At 45.5% G+C, this 16,247-nt stretch overlaps 1 protein-coding gene across 10 annotated transcripts in view; it reads left to right on the top strand.

Annotated features, from left to right (window-relative positions):
- The window catches only part of LOC140409050 (protein unc-13 homolog B-like), a 933,512-nt gene that overhangs the window by 647,292 nt on the left and 269,973 nt on the right, over nucleotides 1-16,247 (top strand). For all 10 annotated transcript variants that reach the window (XM_072497095.1, XM_072497100.1, XM_072497102.1 and 7 more), the window contains 2 exons: nucleotides 7,920-8,252; nucleotides 14,317-14,407. In XM_072497095.1, the coding sequence (XP_072353196.1) occupies nucleotides 7,920-8,252; nucleotides 14,317-14,407 (424 nt within the window). The remainder of the gene's footprint in view (nucleotides 1-7,919; nucleotides 8,253-14,316; nucleotides 14,408-16,247) is intronic.

Raw genomic sequence — 16,247 nt, 5'->3', positions numbered from 1 at the left:
ACACCTGGTCGCTGCCGTCGGGAACAGCGCGGGAACGCTGGGGGGGGGGGTGGGGGGGTGGCCTGCGGGGGGGGGGATCCTGCACCGGGGGGGTACCTCAAATGTGGCATGGCCCGCGATCGGTGCCCACCGATTGTCGGGCCATACTCTCTGGAGGACCTCCTTCCTTCCGCAGCCCTGCAAGATCCGTCCGCCATCTTCTTGCGGGGCAGACTCCGAGGACGGCAACCACGCATGCGCGGGTGACGCCAGTTATGCGGCACCGCCGCGTCATCTATGTGGCTCCGCCTTTACGCGGGCGACAAGGCCTGGCGCGTGTAGTTGACGCGGCCCCGATCCTAGCCCATTGTCAGGGCCTGAATCGGTCGGGATCAGAGCCGTTTCGCGCCGGCGTAAACCTCGACGGCGTTCACGATGGCGCAGCCACTTCGGCGCGAAGTGGAGAATCCCGCCCCATGTGTCTGGTTCCATGTGTTTGTCACACAACAGTTATAGTTGCTTCTTAGCATCAAAGGAGAGCTGAACTGTTGAGCCTGGTTTCTTAAATGCTCCTATGATATCATATTACTTCATGAGATGGTCTGAGAGATAGCTTTGCAATACATCTCGTGCAGTTGAGTGGCTTTACTTTGTTGTCAGGATTCTTCCTTCCATAATTACAAATGTTTCATTTACTTTCATGCACTTTTATCTTTTCAATGGCCACTTTCTTGTAATTTTTCACCCACTTGCTTTTCAGATTATCTGATGTATTATCATCATAGCAATCTTCAGCATGATGGTACAGAAGCATGGTTTGTGTTTGATGCAAAGCAATTTTTCATGAGCATTTTGCTCCCATTTGCTGATAATATTGTACAGCAATATATTTTCTTACAAGCAATCACTTCGCTGCACGTTCAGACCAACTGAGTAATCAGCTTTATCTTTCATTGTTTTACAATCTGGTCTGATGGTCGATTCAGATTCAAACCAAGGTGCAGAAAATACTTTCTTCACTTTAAACAAAGATCCATGGGCGAGATTCTCCACTCGCGCGCCGGTTGGGAGAATCGCCTGGGCCGCCAAAATTTCCCGGGACGCCGGTCCGACGCCCTCCCGCGATTCTCCCAAGCGGCGGGAACGGCCCCACATCTTCGTGTGGACCTTCAATAAATGTGTTCTTTTTTTGTCCTGTGCCTATGAAGAAGCCCTTTTTTTTGTTTTGTTAATGCGCTTTTCCATGAGAGGAGGGCAACTGACTTCCACGTTTATGGATATTTTCTTTGCAATTGCACACATGAGCAGATTGAATAGCAGGAAATGGACACTTGTGAATATTCATGAAGAAAATGGGTTTATGACATTGCTACCATTTTCAGCAAAATAAACTCAAGTAACTTGTTCCCTCAATTTGAACGTTGATTGTATTGGACTGTGATGTAGCAGAAAACCCCTATACATTTGTCCACAAGTGTATGATTTGGAATCAATTTCCTAACTTCAGTCAAAGGTTCCTGCCAGACAGTAGCATGTCTATATATATTTCTTCAATATAATCATTATTTATATTACTAACCAGAGCTGACTAGTTAGTAATGTACAAGACACTCCTATTTGATCATCAGAATCCTTTCTATGTGTAAGCTGTTTTTTTTAAGTGTTCGATGGTTTTGAGGATTTTCATTTTTATTCCAAGGATACACGAGATGCACTGTTATATATTTATCATCTTGCTTTTGTTTTATATGTATTTTATTACAAGTGTATATTAAAAAAGTTACAACACATAAACAAACCGGGAAGCAGGCTTCCCAAAAATCAACGATACAGTTTGTACCCACCCCCGAACAACTCCTCAAACACGGTCACAAATATCCCACACCTTGCCTCAAACCCTTCGGTTGAGCCACTTAGCTCATACTTTATTTTTTCCAGCCACAGGAAGTCATACAGGTCGCCCAACCAGGCCACTACCCCCGGTGGCTCTGCTGACCGCTACTCCAGTAAAATTTGCCGGCGGGCAATCAAAGAGGCGAAGGTCACAACATCTGCCTTCCTCCCGCCCAGAATCTTCCCAATTTTTCACAGCCCCAGAACATGTGCGCGTGATTTGCTGATCCCCGCCCACACCTCTCACACTCATCTGCCATCCCCTGGAAGAACCCACTCATTCTCACCTGAGTCATATGTACCCTGTGCACAACCTTAATCTGTATCAGGCTCACCCTTGCGCACAAGGAGGTCGCATTACTCCATTCTCCCCAATTGATCTCCCCTCTCAGCTTCCCATCCCATTTCTCCTTAATCTTCACCGCCTGCTCACCTCCCTGCTCCCCCAGCCACCTGTATATATTTCCAATTCTATCCTCCCCTTACACATCCGGAAGCAGCAGTCTCTCCAACAGGGTCTACCTTGGCAACCTAGGGAGCCCCTTCCAAACCTTAGGCACCTGGCCCCTTACCTGCAGGTACCTGAACTCACTCCCTCTCAGGAGCTCTACCCTCTCCCTCAGCTCCTCCAGACTGGCAAACCCTTCCTCCAAATACAAATCCCTCACCTTAACCAGCCCCACTTCCCTCCACCTCCGATACATGCTATCCATCCCCCCCCTGCTCAAACCCATGATTTTCACACAGCGGCGTTAACACCGATATCCCTTCCATCCTAAAATGCCTCCTCAACTGGTTCCAAAGCTTCACCATGAACTGCACCACTGGGCGCCCTGAATACCTACTCGGCGCCATTGGCAATACTGCCATCACCATAGCCCTTAAGCTGGAGCTCCTACAAGATTCCTCCTCCATCCTAACCCATTCTACCCCCTCTCCTTCCCACCATCGCCGCACCTTTTCCACATTCGTCGCCCAATAATAATGAAGCAGGTTCGGCAAAGTTAGCCCCCCCCTGCTGCCTCTGCCTCTGTAGCAGGGTCCTCCTAACCCTCGGCACCTTCCCGCCCACACAAAGTCCGAAATAATTGTGTCCAGTTTCCGAAAAAAGACCTTTGGTACAAAGATCGGGGGTGTCTGGAAAATGAACAGGAACCTTCGCCGAATGTTCATCTTTACCACTTGGGCCCTCCCAACCGAAGTCAATTGTAGTGTAATTTGGATCCCCAGGTATCTGTACCTTTCCCTAGCCACCTTAGATGACATCCCCCTAAATTGGCTCGCCGTCCCAACTCATTCACCGGGAATACTTCGCTTATACATTCAACTTATACCCCGAGAATGCGCCAAGCCTCCCTAGCAGGCCCATTATCCTCTCCATGCTCCCAGCGGGCCCGAGAAATATAACAGTAGGTCATCAGCGAAGAGCGACACCCGATGTTTCCTCTGTCCCTTCATAATCCCCTGCCACTCTGCCGACCCCTTCAGAGCCATTGCCAGAAGCTCAATAACCAGCACAAACAACAGTGGCGACAGTGGGCACTTGTTCCCCTGTGCAATTCGAAGTTCCGTGAACCCATGTGATTAGTGCGCACACTCGCCCTCGGTGCCACATATAGCAAGCAAACCCATGCCACAAACCTCAACCTGGGGCTAGACCTATCCACCTTTGGCTCTAAGACACAGTTTAAAATCTCTTCCCATGACCAACTGGTGCATGGCCAAGTCCGGGATTGCTGCCAGCAACACCCTCATAAAACCCACATCATCCCAATTTGGCACATATATGTTTACCAACACCATCTGCGTCCCTTCCAATATCCCACTCACAATCATGTATCTCCCACTCTGGTCCCTTACTTCCTTCACACTCACAAACCCCATTTTCTTGCTCATCAAAATTGCCACTCCCCTCGATTTTGAATCAAACCCCGAGTGGAAAACCTGCCCGACCCAGCCCTTTCTGAGTGCCAGAAGGCAATGCTAGGGGCAGTGCCGGGCAACGGGGTCCTCAGTTGGGGAGGTCCGTGCAGGGGGTTTCCCGTATGCCAGTTTTCTTGCCTGGTCTAGCACTTGGAAAAAAAATTGAAAATTCTGCCCATAATGGTAAGCAAGTTCCTTGGCTTTTTGTCGCATTGAATTCCACTTGTCTTGTCCACAAAGGAATTCAATAAAGATAGCTTTTTACCCTTTCAATCATACCTCATACAGATAAAACATTCACTGTTGTGATGCACAGGTATGCCAATTAGTGACAGTGGCCTTACAACTATTGTCTTTGTACAGGTGTTTGACATGACTATGTTGCGACACCCTGGGCTAGTGCATGGTCAATTCCAGCCCCACTTCACCCAGAGTCACAAAACAAGTGAATTAACCAATATTTCTTAGAAAAATACCCAAAGTCTTTGGTCCTTGGCTGCTGTCCAATAATTACAGTCACCAGGTTTGTAAGTTTAAATACAATTACTATTTATTTATGACAAAAATTATAATGAAATATGCAGCAAATGCAACTGGCTAACTATTATCTAATACCTATTTCTCTCATTTTAAATTGACCCCACCCCCTACACACAAGATAGGCAAACACAGAGGGGAAGAAAGGGGTAAAAAGTCATAGATAAAAGAGAAAAAGAGTCTCAGATGGGTGTTCCAGCATTCTGCTTGATTTCTTCAAACCTTGACTTCATTTCGAGGTAGATTCATTCAGCCCTCTGAGGTTTTAGGAATTCAGCACTCATGGCCTTTATGGAAAGAGAGAGAGTCCTGTGGCTGGATTCTCAAATAATGGGGCTGTGTCCGCACACCAGCGTAAAAACACTGGCGTTTCACTCTGGACTTTCCTTGAGAAAGTCCTGAGTGATTCTCCCATCTGCAGGAGGCTGGCAGGGCGCTGGAGTGGTTCTCTCAGCTCTGGCTGTGGATATGGGGCCCCGCACCTCCGGTCGGGAGTCCGCGCATGCTCAGAGTGGTGGCCTCAGTGGGCGTGGTGTGACATGGCGGACTCCGATCGGCACCAAAAATGTAGGCCCCCCACAGATCGCGCGCGCCCGCGGGTCCGTGACACCTGATCGCTCCCCTGGCCGTCCATGGGGCCCCTCTCGGTGAACGATTCCCCACCAGGGAATTTAGAAGCGGACTTTAGAAGCACAGCGTCGGGAACTCGGGCAGTTTTGCGCGGAGAATCATGGGGGGGCCTCTGTCAATGGCCCCCTACCCGCGGCGTGTAGTTCACGTGCGTGCGATTCTCGAGCGATTCTCTGGGGACCGGGGAAACGCGGGAGCGGCGCCAGACGGAGTTTTCGGTTTGACGACCGTTCTCAACCCCCCCCCCCGCCCCGTCGAATGCGATTTTGTCGCAGAGGCTCGGAGAATCCAGCCCCTGGTCTTTGCTTGCAGCCTCTAATGATTTCCCTGGAGATTCATTCATCGAGGTTCTCTGCAGCTTCAGGAATACAGCACTCACAGCCTTTCTGGAGAGGGAGAAAAAGCAGGTCCTTGTCTTTCTGTGTCCAGGAGTCAAACTGAAACTCGAGATTCTGAAAATCATTCCACTGGGACAGGATCCAATCACCACCTGCTACTGGGCAGAATTCAGCCTTTTGGCCCAATTCATTGCCCCGCAGCGAATCAATCAAACCGAGTCCCAGCCCATCTCTCTCTCTCTGGTGCCGACAAGTCTGAAACTCCTGTTCAAACTATCAGAATGTTCTCTCCTGTAACTTCTGAATTCCTCATTCCCTCTGCTGCTTGACTTAAAGATACAAGTCCTGATGTAAAGATATATACATGTAAAGATAATCACCCATGGATCAAAAATGATAATGGCAAAATAAAAGGAAAATCAAGGGAATAAACAGGAAGAACCCTTACAACGTATGTGGATTCATCATTGTTGTTCACATTTTCTGGTGACATTTTGGTTCTCTAATCTTGTGATTTTTGTAAACATACAGCATCTTAAGGCAAAACCTCAACAGATGAACTTCCAATCTGTTTCATATGAACTTCCAATCTAAAGATAAATGTAGATGTGACAGATGTTCAACTGCATAACTGGCATCAAAAATCTTTCTTTTCACCGCACTGACAAATTAGACATGTTAAAAGTCTGTGTCAGGATGAGTGCCCTTTTCTTCAAACTAATAATGGTCCCTTCTTAATATACCTGGTGTGGAATTTTACCAAAAAATGGCAAAGTGTCAGGTTCTGACTGAAAACCGGCATATTTCTCTCTGGAGAAACAGCCCAGTTTTCTCTCCAGATCTTCTGACACTTTGTTTAAGAAAAAAAAGGGGGGGTGTATTTTGTGCTGTCACTCCAGCAGGGCGGAGCCCCATACAGCCAACAAGCCCTGCTCTATAGAAGGACGCCCCGTTCTCAATGTCCAAGTAAAGACCCCACACTACCATCGCCATCATTTGGGAGAGGGGGGCAGTGCCCCAGCCCCCACCACCATCGCTAGCATCTGGACTTCGGTGCCCTCCTCCCCCCACCACCGCCGGCACCCACACATAGCGGATACCCCCCTGCACCCCAGTGGGATTCACCAGAGGTCCTGCCCTTGGTTCCACCCCCTGGCACTTCCAACCTGGCACTGCCGGAGGGGCAGTGTCGTGTCATGTCCCTGATCACCCAAGGGCTACACTGCTCTTTGCGCCATCAGCGCGGTTACATGACTGCTAGCGAGTAGTAGGGATTTTCGACGGCATGACATCATAGGCGGGAACATCTGATGCCCGTGGAAGATAAGAGGGTGTTTAAATCCATGATAATTGATGGTAATCAAGGCTTTTGGCGGAGGCTGGAATCCCCAATGCAAATCCCGTTATGGCCTTTTCTTGAGAGATAGCGGCCATAATGGGATTTACGCCCACGGCTAACTGGCTCGCAAAATTCCCCCCCCCCCTGAAAATGAACAAAATCAATTTGGAAATTACCATTATTAGAATTTCATAACAAAAATGTATTTTGTTAGTTATTTTTGGGAAGCCAAGTTATCATATCAATTTTAACATAACTTCTGTGCACTAGGTGGAACTGAGATTTGCAATTTCACCTGTGGGTAAATGTAATCGTCACAATTACAGTACATATGGTTTACTTTTGAATGAACTCACATATGTGGCTCAGCATTAAAACGTAAAACTGCGAAGCTGAATATACCAGAGGATGACAAGTGCATAATGCTTAACTAAATATGTGGCTTGAATACATCTTGATTCTTAAAATTTTGAAAATATTTGATGACCTTTTTGAATGTTGGAGCCCTGAGTATTACTGCTTGTAAAATGCCCTTCCTTTTTATACCATAACATTTTATAACTCCTCAGTACCATTTTTTTCAGTTACATATCATTATTTAATTATCATTTAACACCACAGAAAGGTTTGTGAGAAAAAAACATATTTTATGTAAAATACCTTATATATTCTAGGTGTTTTGTGGAAGTTCTCAGCTTTAGTTTGCTTTCTGTGAAGGTGACCATGCGGCAGTTTTGTCTTTAGTATGCTCAGTGTAGTAGCACCTGCTGCTTCTGGTACTGTGTGTTGTCACTGTTCCTTGGCTTATGCCACTATAATAACTGCAAAATGTACTTTTTAAACAAATTCTAATAGTTAAGAACTGATGTATTAAATATCATGTGTATGCATAACAGTCTGCATTATTAAACCGATCAACTCCAAATATAATTAAAATAAACCAGTAATTATTTCATTGCTATCTGGTCAGGAAACCTTGAATCAGAACCAACTTGCGTAAAAATATATTTTCTGGTGAAAGGCAGTTGATCCATTTTACTTACAGTACAGAAACCAATTCAAAATTTTGTTCTTTTCACACATGGAATTAGTGGAGAAAAATCATTTCTCATGAAAGTGTAACTTAAAAAATACTTTAGAATTAAGTACAGAATGTACAAAGATATCAAAGTAAACTGATATGAAGTTCTACACCTGTGGTATCTGTTATGCAATACACATACAAACGTTGCTGCAGTTGCTCTGAGTTACTTTCTGAAATTACTATTCGTGATCCACAGCCCTGCAGGAAGTAGCAGATATGGCTCATCAGGAAACCTCAGCCAAGGCAGTTCTCAACTCAGTGAACTTGACCATGATAATGAGAGCATCCATGGGTCTGAAATGGATGACAGGCGAGATCAAGAGTCATATCACTCTCATCACAGCTCAGGAAGTTTGAGACACAATACACAGGAATGGTACAATGAAGATGATGGACAACAGAAAGGTTTGAGTGAATGCAAGGAAGTTCAGCATTATGAAGATTCTGGAAAAGTTGATGAAACTGCACCTGAGATTCCCCTCAACGCTATCTCTCCACCGCTCGAGGAGATTATAAAGCCACATGACAAGTCAGTGCTGCAATTATATTACATTATCTACTTTCATAAGTGCTTTTGTTTCAGTTGAGTTGCATTGTGACAGTTAGAAACCTTTCTGAAAAAACAGTTAAGCTGCAGTCTGAGGCAGATGCTCTAGCTGAAGATTGCAGTCTGTAATCAAGACTACCACTACATTTCATAATTTAGAAAATGCTTCTTTCAACTCAGCAACAGGATTTGCTGTTTGTGTACATAGCCTACCAACAATTAATATATTAAAGTAACATTCTTTTCTTAGCATTTTAATATTGACGTTGATCTATTTTGAATAAACAAGTTCAAATCTCCATGAAAATAACAGTACCCACTGATTATTCACCTCCAGTTTGCCTGGGCTACAAATCGCTTCAAATTGTATAACAGCCATTGATTTGGGCTTTTATTGAAGGTCGGGTATCATTTACACCACTATCACAAACAAAGATCACAAAATACACTACTGCTGAGGGAGATTGTTCAGTCTTTCAATTTCAACCTTCCTGACTGTCACAGCATCCTCATCCCTTCTTGAATGATTCCAGAGATGTTTTCTCACTACAAAATGGAAAAATAATTCGAAATATGAATCCTTTGTGTAAAGAAGTGATTCCTCACATTAGCTCTGAGCTTGTCTTTTATCAATTTATATGTGTGTGCCTTTGTTCTCCATTCTTGGTATTACTTGGCATGCTGCTTAGGATTATCCATTTCTGTTCCACTTTTTGTCTTCTCTACCTGTGTGAGGTAATTTCTCATTCTTCTTTTCAAAATTGGAAAGATCAACTGCGGGATTCTCCGTTGGCGGGGTCCCCCGCTTTGCCGGCAACGCATCCCGCCCGTGGGTTTCCCGATGGCATGGGATGGCCACAATGGACAGCTGCCGGAACGGAGGATCCCACTGCTGGCAGAATCTTTTTCTCATGTCTTAGCCCTCAGGCATTAGCGATCAGCTTTGTGGCTCTTTTTTTACATCACTTATCACAGGTTGAAGGTTTGTTTCCTTTCTGTTTTAGTGTCTAAAATTGCACACAATTAAATAACAAGTTGTCCTGGGTCGGCTATGGGCCACCTGTTCTACACCTCATTTGATATTCAGATCCGTTATGGAACTGAATTTTGATTGAGGCATGTAACAAGTGGCTGGTGCAATGCTGCCCACTTTGTGCTACTGCCGATGACAAATTTCTACTCCAGTATTCAAGATGTACCCTGATTAGAGCATTATACAACTTCATGATGATTTTGTCTGACTTCTTTCTTGATTGGCCAATATAGCTCTGAATTCTGGTTGCTTTATTTATTTCTCTGCTCAGTAATTTAACAATTCGAGGCTTTTAAACTGCTAACACTCCCATCCCACTTCCCTCTTCAGCCTCTCCCTCAGCTTGCTCAGCACTATTCATTAAATTAATTGATTGTTTATTTAAATTCTGATATATAAAACCTTCAATTATCTGTGTTGAATTTCATCTCCCATAGTTACGCCATTGTGAAAATATTGTTCCAGATCTTGCAGTAAAAATAACTTGAGAGGCTCAGAGCATTCATCATTATTATAGAGTTAATCGGATACCAACCTCTGGCGGCCACACATGCACAATTAAATGGGAAAATCAAGAGGCTGTTGTCCAAGTTGCCCTGCTCCTCCAGAACCTTCACCATAACAGTATCTCACTGACAGATTTAGCATTCAAATAATGGAAAGGTATGAAATTGGAATGCTGACATGATTGAGTCCCACTAAATACACCAAAAATGTGAGGGCTTGTCCATTCAAGTGTGAGTTTATTCTTAACAATGTGAAAAGACTTAATTACTACTAAGCAACCACTTTGGCACTCAAAAATAATTTTTACAAGTTTAGGGTTTAATTTCTTCATATTTTAATTATTGTGGGAGATTTAAAAATATTCAAAGATATAAATGATTAATTTTTAACTTATTATTTCTGCCACTTTTATCTCATAACCTCATATTTCTCTCCCTTTCTTTTGCTTTCTGTATATGATCTGACATTGAATTAATTATTCTGAATTACTTCCTCTGGTTTAGACTCTGTGGGGGAAATATTGGAAAAGGCCGGCTAAGAGAGATGGGAATTGTGATACATAATTAACCCAATCCTGCTTGTGGCAACACAGGCATCACACAACCATCCTACTACCATCTAATTTAACTGATAACATGCAGCCTAGCACTGAATGTGCTACTGAATAGCTCCATGCCTCGTCAGATGGCCAAAGTTCGCACAAAGCTAGCACCACTTAAAGAGAAGATGCATTCTGTTTGAAACTGAAACTGTTTGTGGATGGGTCTTGGAACAGGAAGAATCATGAGAGTGGTATTACAGGGAAGATATTATTCTCTAAGCTTCTCCGCTGAAGCATTGGAGGATGTGGTGCCAGAGGTGGACAAGAAGAGAGATATCCTCTTCCCACAGACACAAGAATGCACTCCAGTCAATGAGAAGGCAAGGGGAGCAGACAGTCATTGCTGTCAATTTGAGAAGTCTATCCCGAGGATCTAAATGTAGTGTGGAAGAGGTTTTATGATTTTACATGAATAGTAAAGGGTCAGTGAATGTATTTTCAAATACCGTATCCTTTCAAATAGTCCACTAGCCTCACACTGTTCCATTTACCACCAGCCCCTCCTTCTACTCACATATCAATTTTCTTTATGAAACATGACTCACACCTAACATCCATAATCTCATCTCATGCTCACAGATATAGTAATGCTCTAAGCCTCATACACAGGTTTACACAAATTGCCAGCAATTCAAGATGACAGGCACATCACCCAAACACATTTCACTACACTGATGGACTCACATCATCTCTCTTGCTGGACAAATGGTGCATTACTGCAGACAGCAGCTCCTAACTAATGGGTAAAAGTACAGCCTTATGTCGTAACCCCCTTGAAGAAAATGATAGTAGCTGTAAAGTACTCATGCAGGAGCATGAAGTGCAATAGGAGCAGGACACAAACAATTAAGGAATCTACAAATTCATTCAGTCTCACACTTGCAACCACTCCAGCTCAGATACTAGCTAGTCACAGACTTTTGAGGAGCGGTGGGATTTGTATATGTTGAGTCACCAGGCGCAAGTGACCCACAATCAATGTAAAGGGTGACGCAGGTGCCAGCTCTCCACAGGGTGTGGCCAGAAATGAGTTCTGCTGCAGCAAACTCAGCTGAGATCTTCAGTGGAATATTGAGAAGAAGGCTAGCGGCATGTATACAGAAATTCTTGGTGTATGGGCAAGCCTGCCAGAAAGTTTGCTATAACTAGCAAGGAGCATGAAGGAGTCCACCACTCTCAACACCCTTGTTGTTGCCTGTCAGCCGCCGGCCCAGACTGCTGTTGCCCATGTCAAGATGGTGTAATCTGAAACCAAGACTTTAAGGCCCAGAGCTGTTTGAGGGCATCCTGCAAGGCCATCCACAGTATTACTCCACTGAAAGTCAGTTACCTTACACCAGCTGTGCCGCCGCCACTAAGGGAATATTAAACCAGGCAAAGACACCAACACAATAGGCACTAAGGAAAAATGCAAAAGGGCAATCAGTTGACTTTTGCATTTCTACCAGCACTGATCCATGTGGTATTTCACTAGTTACAGTTTGCCAATCTGAAAATTACTCATTTATCCTTACTCTCAATTTCCTGTCAATTCACCAATCTAATTTCTCCAACGCCATGAGCTCCTGGGCAGGATTCTCCCTTTTGGAGACTAAGTCACTGGAAAACGGGCGAGAATCACTTCGGACTTTTTTCCCGAAAGTCCAGGGTGATTCTCCTTTTTCCAGGGTGCAAGCAGGGCCCCGGCATGCGTCCCATCGCTCTGGCTGCCGGCGGCACCCTGCTGTTTAGACTGCGCGGCGGCCCACTTCGCTGCGGACGCCACCGACATGGCGGAGCCACACAGCAGGCCCGCATGGAGAAAGGTAGGACCCCCCAGATCGCGATGACCCGCCGATTGCGGGCCTGGACACCGCTGAGGCCCTTCCCCTGAGTCAGATTCCCCCCGCCCCCCACCAGGACGGCCACCGCGGCCACGGTTCTGAGCTCCTGCCGGGTGGTACCAGATGTGAGCCATGCCGGCAGGAGGTCGACCGTGGAGAATCGCCGCGGGAGCCTGTTCCAACGGCCCCCGACCGGCGCCGCGTGACTGGTGGGTCCGTGGAGAATCGCGGAAGCAACGTCGCGCTGGATTTCCGGCATGAACGGCTATTCTCCGCCCCCGTGTGGGGCTCGATTCCGGGGCGGAGGGTCGGAGAATCCCGCCCCCTGTCTTCAGCAATCACCTTTTATGTGGCCCCTTTTATGTGAAGTGAGAGTGACTGCCCTTGGCATCAAGGCAACATTTGACCGAGTGTGGCGTCAAGGAGCCCTAGCTAAACTGGAGTTAATGGGAATCTCCGCTGGTTGGAGTCATACCTGGCACAAAGGAAGATGGTGGTGGTGGTTGGAGGTCAATCATCTCAGCTCTAGGACATCACTGCAGAAATTCCACAGGTAGTTTCCTAGGCCCAACCATCTTCAGCTGCTTCATCAATGACCTCCCTTCCATTATTAGGTCAGAAGTGGGGATGTTTGCAGATGTCGGCACAATGTTTAGCACCAGTCACAACTCCTCTGATAATGAAGCAGTCCATGTCAAAATGCAGCAAGACCCAGACAATATTCAGGCTTAGGCTGAGTGGCAAGTTACGTTTGCACTACACAAGTGCCAGGCAATGACCATCTCCTACAAGAGAGGATCTAACCATCATCCCTTGACATTCAATGGTATTACCATCTCTGAATCCCCCACAATCAACATCCTGGGGGTTACCATTGATCAGAAACTGAACTGGACTAGCCACATTAAAACTGTGGCTACCAGGGTAGGTCAAAGGCGAGGAATCCTTCGGCGAGTAACTCACCTCCTAACCCCTCAAAGCCTGTCCACCATCTACAAGGCACAAGTCAGGAGTCTAATGGAGCACTCTCCACTTGCCTGGATGAGTGCAGCTCCAACAACACTCAAGAAGCTTGACACCATCCAGGACAAAGCAACCTGCTTGATTGCTCCCCCTTCCACAAACATTCAAAGTCTCCACCACCAATGAACAGTGGCAGCCGTGTGTGCCATCTACAAGATACACTGTAGTAACTCACTAAGGTTCCTTTGATAACACCTTTCAAACCCACGACCACTACCATCTAAAAGGACAAGAGCAGTAGATACCTGGGAACCCCACCACCTGGAGGATCCCTTCCAAGTCACTCACCACCCTGATTTGGAAATATATTGCCGTTCCTTCACTGTCGCTGCAGCAACATCTTGAAACTCCCTCCCTCACAGCACAGTACGTGTTTCTACACCTCAAGGACTGCAGCGGTTCAAGAAGGCAACTCACCACCACCATCTGAGGGGCAGCTAGGAATGGACAATAAATGCTAGTCTCACCAGCGACTCCTGCATCCCCTAAATGAATGAAAAATAACCTTATTGAATGCCTTTTGGAAATCCAAATATACTACATTTTACAATTCTCCTTTATCTACCTGCTTGTTACATTCTCAAAAAACTGTAATTTGTTTTTTCAAAAACAAGACCATGTTGGCTCTGCTTGATGGTGGTATGATTTTCTAAATATCCTGCTGCTACTTCCTTAATACTAGATTCGAGCATTTTCCCTTTGACTGATGTTAGATGCACTGGCCATAAATTCCTGCTCTCTGTCCACCTCCGTTTTTGATTAGTGGTGTTACATTTGTGGCTTTATAACCTGCTGGGATGTATCTAGAATCGGGAATTTTGGAAGGTTACAACCATTGTACCCGCTATCTCTGCATCCACTTATCTTCAGATCCTAGGATGCAAGCTGTTGGGTCCAGAAGACGTAATACCATTAGTTTTCCTGGTACTTTTTCTCTCATGCTTGTGATTGTTTTAAATTGTACACTTTTGTCAAAATCTTTGGGCAAGACCAAATTGGTTATTAAAAATTGGTTATTATCCTTTCATATGTAATTATTCACTTAATTTTTTTTTGCAGTTTTAATGATGAAGTTGGTATGCCTCCATTTTCTCCTGCTAGAGCACGCTGGATTCGAGCTATCAACAAAGTTCGAATACAAATCCAAGAGGTAGTGCTGCAGTTTATGGGTTACATTCTGATTGATCCTGTTTCCAAATGTAGAAATTACAAATTTGAATTGTTTATTGCTCCATATCAGTGACTAGCCATAATTTGTTTTGCTTGTACTGCTGGATGCATGAGTTAGAGAAATAATGATAATGATGCCTGCATGAATTTGTGTGTATTGATATAGCAATATGTAGGGGATGAAATTTAATCATAGCCCTCTACCAAATATAACATTCAGGGAATACAATGCCCAGTATACTTGCTTAGTAGCATGCGTACCTCTCACTCGCTAGCTCAGAGAAGAGCATAAATATCAAAACTCTGCAGAATTTTTTCATGTGGGGAACAGAGATTTAAAAATAAATAAGCTCAGTATTAATTTATCATTAGTTGGAAATGCACTTATTGTGGAAATTATTGATCATCCTTTTTTTAAAAAAATGTATTTTATCACCAACATGTATCAAAACCGGTTACAACACATAAACACCCGAGGAAACACACTTACCAGCAATCAACGGGTCAGTCTGTACAAACTTTTTCCCCTTTTTCCACTGCCACCCCCCCCTTTTAACGAACAGCTCCTCAAACATGGTCACAAACATCCCCACCTTTTCTCAAATCTCTCTGCAGAGATCCTTAACTCATATTTTATCTTCTCCAACTGCAAGAGGTTGTACAGGTCACCCAACCAAGCTGCTACCCCTGGTGGAGATGCCGACCGCCACGCCAGTAAAGTTCGCTGCCGTACAATCAGAGAGGCGAAGGCCAAGACATTGGCCTTTCTCCTCTCCATTAGCTCCAACTTCTCTGAAACCCCAAATATCGCCACCAAAGGGTCCAGGTCCACTCCCTCCTGCACTATCCTGGCTAAGACCACGAACACTCCCGCCCAGAATCTCCCCAATTTTTTGTTACCCTAAAACATGTGCGCGTGATTCGCTGGCTCCCGCCCACACCTCTTACATTCATCTGCTACCCCCTGAAAGAACCCACTCATTCTCACCCGAGTCATATGCACCCTGTGTACCACCTTAAACTGGATCAGGCTCATCCTTGCACAGGAGGAGGTCCCGTTTACCCTACGCAGTGCCTCACTCCATACTCCCCAATTGATCTCCCCTCCCAACTCCCGTTCCTATTTCTCCTTGATCTTCTCCACCCGCTCGCCTCCCTGCCCGCCCAGCCACTTGTATATATCCCCAATTCTCCCCTCCACTTCCACATCCGGAAGCAGCAGTCGCTCCAGCAGGGTGTATCCCGACAACCGAGGGAACTCCCTCCAGACCTTTCGCGCAAAGTCCCTAACCTGCAGATACCTGAACTCACTCCCCCTCGGCAGCTCCACCCACTCCCTTAGCTCCTCCAGACTTGCAAACCCTTCCTCCAAAAAGAGATCCCTCACCTTGATCAGCCCCACTTCCCTCCACCTCCTGCATATACTATCCATCCCCCCCGGCTCAAACCCATGAATCTTGCACAGCGGCGTTAGCACCGACATCCCTTCCACCCTAAAATGCCTCCTCAACTGATTCCATTTCTTCACTGTGGACTGCATCATCGGGCTCCCTGAATACCTACTCGGAGCCATTGACAATGCTGCCATCACCATAGCCCTTAAACTAGACCCCTTACAAGATTCCTCCTACACCCTAACCCCCACTACCCCTTCTTCTCCCCACCGCCACACCTTGTCCACATTTGCCGCCCAATAATAATGAAGCAGATTCGGCAACGCCAACCCCCCCCTTAACTACACATGTAACTAATTAAATAGCCTTTAATTACAAGAGTCAGAGGTAATTGTTCATATGAAAGTAAAGATAACTTTGGGAGAA

This window comes from Scyliorhinus torazame, chromosome 3 (genome assembly GCF_047496885.1).
Source record: "Scyliorhinus torazame isolate Kashiwa2021f chromosome 3, sScyTor2.1, whole genome shotgun sequence".
Taxonomy (NCBI): Eukaryota; Metazoa; Chordata; class Chondrichthyes; order Carcharhiniformes; family Scyliorhinidae; genus Scyliorhinus; species Scyliorhinus torazame.
Note: the sequence above shows the minus strand (reverse complement) of the source record. Positions and strands in the feature narration are given on the sequence as shown.